General features: G+C 34.0%; 1 protein-coding gene across 5 annotated transcripts in view; it reads left to right on the top strand.

The window, feature by feature from the left end:
- CDK8 (cyclin-dependent kinase 8) overlaps window positions 1–10,475 on the top strand; it is a 161,170-nt gene that overhangs the window by 138,864 nt on the left and 11,831 nt on the right. For all 5 annotated transcript variants that reach the window (XM_015564983.1, XM_015564978.1, XM_006753758.2 and 2 more), the window contains exons 5-6: window positions 811–868; window positions 3,331–3,462. In XM_015564983.1, coding sequence (XP_015420469.1) covers window positions 811–868; window positions 3,331–3,462 — 190 coding nt within the window. The remainder of the gene's footprint in view (window positions 1–810; window positions 869–3,330; window positions 3,463–10,475) is intronic.

Raw genomic sequence — 10,475 nt, 5'->3', positions numbered from 1 at the left:
AAACAAAGACATATATTTCATATTTATTTTATATATATAAATGCCATTTAACAAAGAAAAATCAACCAAAAAAATGAGTTCACATGTCACCTCTGACACGCGTGTCATAGGTTTACCATCACTGTTATAGATAGTAGATACCATTAGAACAGATTTTAGATGACAGTTAATACTTTATATTTTTAGAGAGTTAAAACTGTTTAAAATATTAGTCCTGTACAATCTCACTTTAAAACTTTAGCTTCCTTTTTTATTTAAAAATAAAAACCTCAATACTGTTCAGGTCATAGAAAATTCCTCTTACTTCACTAACTCATTTAGGAAAGACTTTATTAAATTGATTTCACTATAATTTTTTTGTTGAAACAGATACATACTTTACAGTTTCCAAAATAGGGTATCAGGTGGCTCCTTCCCTATAGTTAATTTGCTGTTTAGTATTAAATCATCTTTGAAATTTTATTACTTCTTAAAGTTGCAGGGTGTTTTATATAATTGAAAGAGTTGAAAGGAACCACAACATCATAACTTAGTCAGATGACCCACAGTTGTGAAAACAGACAGATAAAAGGGCCAGAAAAAGCCTTAGGTGTGCATGGAGAGGAGCATTGCCATATTTGGCCTTCATTAGATTGTATATTGCTTTGCATATGTACACACAAAGTTTCTTTGGTGACTTTCTGTATTTGATATTAATTTTTGAGTAGATGAGATATTTTAAAAGGTGGATTTGTGTTATATTGGCATATTGTCTATTTGAAAGAAACCACTACTGTCTACTGAAAAAAAAACACTATTTTGTTTCCACAGAAACCTGCTAATATTTTAGTTATGGGTGAAGGTCCTGAGCGAGGAAGAGTAAAAATTGGTATGTTATATCTTTGATAAGTCACAGTGTAGCACTCTTTTAAGACTTTTGTAGGCAGCTGTATCACTTCTAATTTTTGCTTTAATAATACGCCTATATTCATGTACCTCCATATGATTGAAGCCATTTTTAAAGAGTATACATTAAAAGTGAAAAGTGTTTCACAGTCTTAAAGGTGTCAATCTTTAGAGACTGAAGTGTTCTAATTATAAAATAAGCCATGCAAGCTTTTTAAAAACTTTTACCTTCATTAAAAATAGCCTGTAGTTGAGTGGGGTGGGGAGTGGAGGGCAATGGGGGGATAAGGACACATGTAATACCTTAATCAATAAAGGAAAAAAATAATAAAAAATAAAATGAAAAAAATAAAGAGAATACTTCTTTTAAAAAATAGCCTGTAGAGGTGAGTGGCTTCTGTTTGTGTTAGACGGCAAGCCTCACCTTTAGTCCCAAGGGCATTCAGCATACTGGTAATTAAACCATCAGGTCTGTTCACCTGAACCAGATTAGATCAGAACATATGCTTCTGTTGACCCCATCTAGATTAGGAATTACAAACCAGGAAAACCACTTAGGCCAGATAGATACAGAACCTTAAGTTCTAACAAGCCTATCTTGTAGCAGGCCTTTGCCTGATGGTAAAAAATAAAAATGAGCATTTTGTACTTTGGCATGTTTTTTAATAGCTTCTTAAAAATATATCCAAACAAAATTTTACCCATTTTTGATAATTTATAAGGATAGAATTAAATTAATTTATCCTAATTGGGGGTTTTTCATTGTCATTTCTAAGTTGTGTTTGTCACATTTAGTTTGTTTTGTGTGTGGATAGAAATGTTGTAACTGAATTGGATGAATTTAAAGGCAGCAGGTTTGTGGAACCATTTAACAAAGTTAAATAGTAATTTCTGATTGCATGATTTAATATGAATAAGAATTATAAGCTGATTTGTACCATTTCTCCAACAAAGAAAAACATAGGTGTTACTAACTCTTCTTCCCTCTCCTCCTCTATAAATTCCCCAAATCTCACTTTCCACTTTAATTAGACTCAAATATACTCTTTTATGATAGAAACATTGCAAACTTTTTAGTAGTGATAACATTTGATGCACCTCAAAGTACTCCTAGTCATTGATTTCCCTAGAGAACCAGGCCCTGTTAGTACTGTCATCAAATGATGTTAAGTCCTCACCTGTGCTTTTAAAGGATTTTGTCCAATCCAGTTTGGTGCCACCAAATTAAAATATAAGTTCAAAGCATGCAAAATGTAAAAGAACCAAATAGTAGTGACAGATGTGTTCTTTCCTGTAAAATTTGGGGAAAACATATACTAAGGTAATCTAGTTTGGGATTATATTTCTGTGTAATGTATATAATGTTGGCAGGTTTGGGGAGGAAGGCACTAACAGCTTAAAAGCATTCACATTTAAGAAGAAATAAACAGTTTTCTGTGAACCAGTACTTAGTAAGCTGACTCATGGTTTTAATTCTTTGCCAAATGTCTGTGTTTTTCAAACCTCCATAATTAACTAGATTAGGCTAGGATCTACTTCATTAAAAAATGTATGTTAGGAGAACAAACTAAACAAATGGTGGATGAATCTTGAAATTTTTGAATTGGTGGTATGGTAGTGATTTTTTTTATTCAACATGTATTTGCCAAAAACTATGCATAATGACACCATACTTGATACTAAAAAGAATAGAGAAATGAAAAAGACACAATTTTTGCCTTTAACAGAATTACAGTGTAGTAGGATAAACAGCCATGCCTCAATAACTACGCTACACATTAAACCATATTAAGTGCCATGAACTGTATCTCACCACAGCTCCAGCTCGGTTATGAGTGATGGCATTTGTCAAATCACTTAATTTCTTCTAACCTCAATGTTGTCATTTGGAAAAGAAGGTGATTGATTGAACTATATGACTTTAAAGTCTTTTCCAGCTTAACAAAGTACTGTGACTCTTAAGTTAGTAAAATTCAACCCAAATAAATGGGGAGAAATAGTGGTGTTAACATACTGTACAGTCAACTTTTGATTATACCAGTGAGCAGACTTATTGATGCAATGATGGAAAGCCTTACTCTGATCTCGTTTCTCAGTGCGTTTGACCATTGCAAAGAATGGAAATGCAGTTTAACAATCCTGTCGCCAGTGGTGGTAGGGCAGATAGAAAGAAATCTGCCTAGAGGAGTAGGGTCACCCTTGACCTCTGGCAGCACAGCATGTCTCTAGCCTAGTTGAAGAGTGAGTGACGATAGTTTGCAAAGATTGAAGATCTCAGACTTGTCTTACTTTTAGGTTTTGTGTTTTTTTCTCCCAGAATTCAGCACATTTTCATCTTACTAAATAACAGTGATAAAATTAGGGTAATTAAATTTGTTAAAATCTATTTACTTAACATTCTTCTATGGGTTTTTTGTTTGTTTGTTTGTGTTTGTTTTTTTACAGCTGATATGGGCTTTGCCCGATTATTTAATTCACCTTTGAAGCCTTTAGCAGATTTGGATCCAGTAGTTGTAACATTCTGGTACCGGGCTCCAGAATTACTTCTTGGAGCAAGACATTATACCAAAGCTATTGGTGAGTAGAACTAATTAAGATTCTGTGACGTTTTAAAAGTGGCTTTGTTGTTGTAAAATATAAATATTTCTATAAATTTTTGAATCAAGTAACAGAAAAGTATAAAAGTAAGAACAAAAACTAACCTAAAATCCTACTACCTAGAAATGTCATCATTGGCATTAGGGGTATATCATTCCAGACATACCTCTCTGATAGATAAATAGATATTAAAAACATTTTAAATATATGAGATCATACTATGCATTCTAAGTAAAAAGTATTTTAAATTTTACTTGAAAGGAGAAATAAGCACAGTAAAATTTCTAAGTTATTGAACTTCAGACAATTATTTTTTTCAAATATTAGTTCCTAAAATATTCCCTTAAAGTTAAGGAAAAAAATACTTTTAAAAGTAGTAATCTAGAATATCTTAATTCGCTTTAAAATTTTTATAGTATTGATTACCTCCCTATTATGACATATTAGGAAATTAGTGCTTTTATACTTCTTCCCCCACCTACCTCTCATTTTATAAGCTATATTAGTAATATCATTAGTATTACTACTTTGTTGATGATTTCAGCCTTTAATTTCTGTTTGCAAGCCATAATTCCCATGGTCTAACTTAGATCAGTATTGTAATAGATTCAGTGTTCAGCTACCATAGTCCTTTTACCACAGGTTTATGTGCTTTGCCTCTTTTTGCCCTTATTGTGTGTTTTTACTGGTTACTTAACTTGTTCTATATATGATATTAAACCTACCTTTCTTTTCTTGGATAACTCCATCCTGAGGTTTTCTATGTTTTGCTCTATTCTGTCTGGATTGTGTTCCATCCTGGCTTTTCCTTTCTTTTCTTTTTAATTCGTATGGGTTGGGTATATTTCTTTCTGGGTTTCATTATCTCATTCCTTATTTCACTATAGCATATTCTCAAGTAACAGCCTTTAAAGGGGTATCTTAGAGGTAAATTTTCTAGTTCCTGTATTTCTGAAAAATGCCTTTATCATACTTGACAATTTGTCAGGGTGCAAAATTATTTATCTAGGTGCAAAATAATTCTCCCTCAGAATTTGATGATGCTCTTCCATTGTCTTCTAGCATCAGTGTTGCTAATGAAATGTCTCATGCCAACCTTCTTCTCATTTATTGGTATATTGCCTGGGGGTTTTGTCTTTCTTAAAACAAAATAGGATTTCTCATCCTGATTTCACAGTGATCTTCTGGCTACTTGGTAGACACATTTGATCTGAAGTCAATTTCCTATATCCCTATTTCTTTCTCTCCTAAACTAAGTGTAGACAGATGTTAGACTTCTTTTATTGAGCCGATAACCACTTTTCTTCTCATGCATTTTCTGCCTTTGTCTTTTTTATTTCCAAGAGCCCCTTCTTATCCTCTGATTCTTAATTTCTCATAACATCTTGTATTGTTTTATGAGAAGAAAATCTTCTCAAATATCTGTTAAGATAGTGATAACAGTGCTTTTTAATTGTTTGTAATTTGCTGTATTCCTGGAATAATTACCCATTTTTTTCTGTAGGCATTCTTTTTATTTATATGTCTTGATCACTTCTTTCCATGTGGCAATTGTTCTTCAACTGTTGACCCTTGATCGTATCTTCATATTTAAGAATCTGATTACAGAAAGTTGTTTGGGAACTTTGTGTACATTTACTTTAGGGTGATCCAGCAGAGAATTGCCATTAACTGAGGAAACCCTAAATGCTAGCAAGCACAAGTCTTTGCTTTGAGACCATTCAAATTCTTTAAAGGAAGAATTCTCCCACTTTTGGCCCAGTCTATGTACCTGATAGCCCCTGGCAGTGGAGGAGAGTGGTGAGAGGAGGATCAGCTCTTAAAAATATAGTTGAAACTAGTGAAAACTGGTCTTGAAGAGGAGATATACTGTGGTCCTAAGGCATGATGAAGTCTTGTGAATTCCAGGGAAGCCAGCTAGATGGCAGAGGTAGAGGGAGACATTGAGGCAGGATGCTGGCCATCATGAGGACACACCTCTGAATTATAGCCACCACATAGGACCCAGTAGTGTTGACCAGGCTTGACTGCTCTCCCCTACCTTTCAATTTGACATTGAAAGGCCTCTGTTCCCCTCTGACCATTCTGACATTTTGGAGCGCCGTAGGCCGCAGCCAGTAAAGTTAAGACATAATGAAATGTATTTTAGAAGACTTTTCTTTTAACTCAACGAATAATCACAGATCCCACACTCTGTGTGGAGGCTCCACGTCTAGTTTACAGCCTTTCAGGGGAGCAGGCATTGAACCGTTACTATGAGCTGAGTGCTATTGTACAGGTTTGTTCAAAGGGTGGGTTTGATATTGCCAGGATGGTAGAGAGGAAAAGGCATTCCGGGCAGGAGGAACCGCATGGAAACCTTCAGGTGTGTCGTGTGAATGGAGGATAGGAGTAGTTAGTGTGGTTGGAAGATGTGATGTTTGGGAGGGAAGCAAGCTTGATGTTAGAGGGAAATCATTTGAAAGGATTCTATGCTGAATGCTGTACCTTAGCTGCATGCTCCATGTTTCATTCAAATGGTGGTGAGAACAGTCAATGGATAAGATCTAGGAGGACTCGTTGACCATCCCACATTGTGATTAAAAACAAAAAGAAAATACAGTTTACCTTTGAACAACGCAGGGGTTGGAGCAACAACCACCCAAACAATAAAAATTCAGCATATGAATTGTTGGCCCTCCATATACTTGGATTCCCAATTGCGAATCGCAAATATGTACAGACTTGTTGTAGTTGGAATATTTCGAAGTACAAAATCTCCCAGAGTTGTGCAGGTCAATACTGCTTCCTACTTAACAGTAATACTGTGGCCTAGATCCTTCTCAGTACTGTTACATCTGCCTTTCATGTCCCAGAAATATTTTTACATATGTCTGCCTGGATCAGATCTTCACATGGCCAATCTCTTCTTTTCATTCAGATCTTAGTCAAAATACTGCCTCTTCACAGAGATCTTCCTTAATCACAGTCTAAAGTAACCACCCTACCTTCCTCATCAGAGTTCCGTCTTACTGTCTTGATAGCATCAAACAGTGCCTGAAACCCACTAAAACAGATCCGCCTGTCCTAACTGTTCCCCAGTGACAGGCCAGAGCCTCTACGGCACATAGTAGTTAGTAACTTAGTACTCTGTTGAGTAAGTGAATGAATCTTGTCCCTGAGGGTCTCCTGTTCTTGTCCTTACTGTGGGTTTGTATCTTTATTACTTTGTTGTCATTTCAATGTATACTCAAGAAGGTAAAAGGAGAAATACTTGTGATTATTTCTCCATATCAGTCTTGAATCCAACATGTCTTTTTTCAAAAAATCTTTATGTTCACCACTCTTCATACCAGCATTGAAATCACATTTTATTTTATAGAAAAATAAAGGTAGATAAAGTTAAGTCAGCTTGATATGGGATTTCTCAACTATCTTTGTGAGTTTTCTACAAATCTAAAATAATTCCAAAATAAAATACATATATTTTAAAAAGTCAGAAGGAAAACTAAAGATTATTAAAGATAGTTCTATTTTTGAGTTACATATTATTACCTAAACACATATTTGGTTATCTTTTTACAAGTACATTCTACATGTACTTAAAAGCATATAAACTAATATGATCCATAGCTGTTTTTTCCACCTAGAAAATGAATATTTAAAAATAGTGTTACTTTTGGTAAGACATGTTAATAGAATATACAAATAGAAAATGATTACCTAATGTTAGCTGCTATTAACTGAAAACTTGAGACTTTGAAATCACCTAAATAAATTAAGAAATATATTATTAGCCCTAGTCAGGTAGCTCAGTTGGTTAGAGCGTCATTCTGATATGCCAGGGTCTCAGGTTCGATCCTAGGTCAGGGAACATATGGGAAGCAACCAATAAATGCATAAATAAGTGGAACAACAAATCTCTCCTCTCTCACTCCCGCTCTCCCTCCCTCCCTTTCTCTTTTTCTCTCTCCCTAAAATCCATCAATAAATACAATTTTTAAAAATGTACTATCACAGAAGCTTGTGACTTTGGGTCATTATTATATTTTTCTTTTTTCTTAGTAAACTTATATTTTCCTGTGAAAATTAAGATTTGTATAGCCTGATATTCACTCATTCTACAACCCAACAGCTTTAATGCAAGGGCGCTTTGTCATAAAGCAAACTATCAGCAGTTAGGTAGATTCCTTTAGTCAAATTACTTTGTAATTTGGGAAAGCGAATGCCTTTCTTCATAGCTTTTCCCTTTTCTTTTCATCAGCCTTAAAATTTATTGAATAACTTAAACTTTTTAAAACTTAAGAGAAACCAAAATGAATGCAAATTATGTAGTTTAAGGGATGTCCAGTTGAGAAAACAGTATGAATGTGCATAAAATAATTCTGTCATCTTTAAATAGAAGTAACAAAGACTAGCAACCTGACTTGTAGCCTTAACTCTGTCACTCCTGAGGGTGTATGTGTTTGTGTATGTTTAGGCAAAATGAATATTTAACCGAACTCATTTCTTAGATCCCCATCAACTCTGAGAGCTCTATGACTTTAGGTAAAAACAGCTGCCTTCTGAGATAGGGAGATCACAAAGGTTACTAATTTGGGTTGAAACTCAGGTCAGTGACAGCCCCTCTGCAATGGTGCTCCCCACCTCGTGTCCACCTGACTTGGCCAAGAACAATCTTGTATCAAAACATTAGCACAAAAAAGTTATATTGGTATCTTTATTTTTTGTTTGAGAGAGAAATTACACATAAACTATTTTTAATGTAAGTTTTAAAAAATAGAATAAAGAAGTAAAAAATGAAATTTCTTTCTTGATTTCAGTCTCTCCCACTCAATCCCATTCTTCCCATCACCTATGCAGGTAGCCTAAGAGTCCCTTAAAGTAATCAACATGTCCCCTACACCACAGTGAAAGCTATGTACCAAGAACTTCCCTAGCAGATTGACTTCCCTGTCAAATAGTTGTAGTTTGAGCAGTTGGTAGATGAACCTGCGTGGTTGAATTTATACATAAATACCTTTGGCATCATTTAGAAGAGTTAAGTCTGCTAGTGGAGATTGGTGGATTATTTTAAACTAAAGGCGAAAAACAAACAGCAAAAGAGCATAGGAAAAAATCTGAACATCCAACTACTGTGTTCCCACTTTCTATTACAAACAGATTTTAGTGCTGTGGTCATTTATTCCATTGTTCAGAACTGTAAGCTGAATCATTAAATCAAAGAGAGGAGATGATAGGTTGTAAACATTGTCCTCCCCGGACAAAGTTAAAATCATTTTGAGCATCTGAGTTTAGTTTGATTGACTTTGTGGAGAGGCTGAAAGGGGATTATTAATTTTTACTTTACTAATAGTAAAGGAGTCTCAAGTTTTACTAAAGTATGGATTTTCAAGCTCAGATTTTTGTCCTCAAGTAACTGAATGCCTGCTGAATATGTAGCATTCTATTAAATGGGAAATATACAATAACGTAGGGAGAATGAGAACTGACACTTTTATTAAGCTAGAAGCTTGCTATTAGTACACCTATTGATTAAAACATTATTTAACAAATCTTTTTCTCTCCCCATTTGGGCCTACTCTGCCTGGTTAGTTCAATAGCTATACATGAGCATCACAGATTTTGAGAAGTAGATGTAACTTATATGTTTTTAATTTAAAAGGAAATCGTTCTAGAAGGAAGTAAGCAGGTAGGTGAGTAGGAAAGGACTTTGCCATGGATTTGGTATAGTCTGACAAAATAGGCGTGATGGGGAGGAGAGACTATTTAAAATGTTAGAATTTGTCTGAAATAATAGCCAGGTCAGCAAACTCAAATTCATGATTCATGTCTGCATCAGAATTTTGAAGGAAAGAACGTTGGTGAAATTGATAAAAGTGAAAAATGAGAGATATAAAGAAAGAAGCTATTAGGGTGAGGTTAAGCAAGGTTCAATAAACTATTTATTCTTACTTTCCTGATTTTTTACTATAAAATCAGTGTACTTTAGGGATGCTTAGATCCTTTACTCATTTCTCATCTTTATTTACATATTTTATTTTCTTTAGAATTTTGCCTAGCTAACCAGAAGGATTTGTTACATTGTCTTTTAGGTGCTATGAGTAGAATTTTAAACATGCAAGCTGACCTTTCAGCCCTTTTTATGATCCTGCTTAGCTTGCCTATCTTTTATTTGATTAAGATTATCAAAGGGTACCCATGTAAAAAGAATTAATCACAAACTCCCTAATTTTCCCATTTGCTTTCTGATACTGGTGGGTGGAATGGAAATCTATATTTACTAAAAATGAAAGCGCTTGGTTTATATTTCCTGATGAGACTTCTTCATACAGTGGTGTTGGCTAGACTTGGTTCTCTAATGTAAGGTAAAATGGATAAGTAAAAAATGTCATTTTTAAAAATTTCTTGCTGCTAGTGAGGGTGTATATATTTAAGTAAATGGATGATTAACTTGTTACTCTGAAATGTAAATATGATCATTTTATTTTAAATTAAATGTCTACATTTCAGTTTTGTAGTTTAAGAATTCTGTTATTTATAAATTAAATTTTTCTCATTTTTCCATTTAAGTGGCAACTAATAACATAGATGAACAATCAGTTATAATAAAAGTCATTTCCCCCCACTATAGTTGTATTGGTTACATCATTCAAAAACCACCGGCTGAGTATCTGCTATGTGAAGAAGTTAACATTGTTGTTTAAGGGATTTGTTGCTTTCAGCTTCAAGTTCTAAATTGGTATATAGATCTTTCTATTGAGTAAAAATGTAATATGAATGAAAGTTAGTTTGTATCTTAATGCAAATGAAGGGAATTTGTTGTGTACAGAGAAATCCATTTACCTGGCTTTTATAAGTAATTATTATGAAATTATAGCCTTTGTACCCATTTAAAGGTAGTATTTTACCCTCCTTTTTTTGTTCCTATTAAATATTTGACCTTGCAAAATCTCCTGACACTTGTTATACTTTAAAGAAAAACTTTGATTGATATTTTTTTCTTTATTGAT

Source organism: Myotis davidii, unplaced genomic scaffold (assembly GCF_000327345.1).
Source record: "Myotis davidii unplaced genomic scaffold, ASM32734v1 scaffold152, whole genome shotgun sequence".
In the NCBI taxonomy this organism is placed as follows: Eukaryota; Metazoa; Chordata; class Mammalia; order Chiroptera; family Vespertilionidae; genus Myotis; species Myotis davidii.
This window is presented reverse-complemented; position numbering and strand designations above follow the sequence as displayed.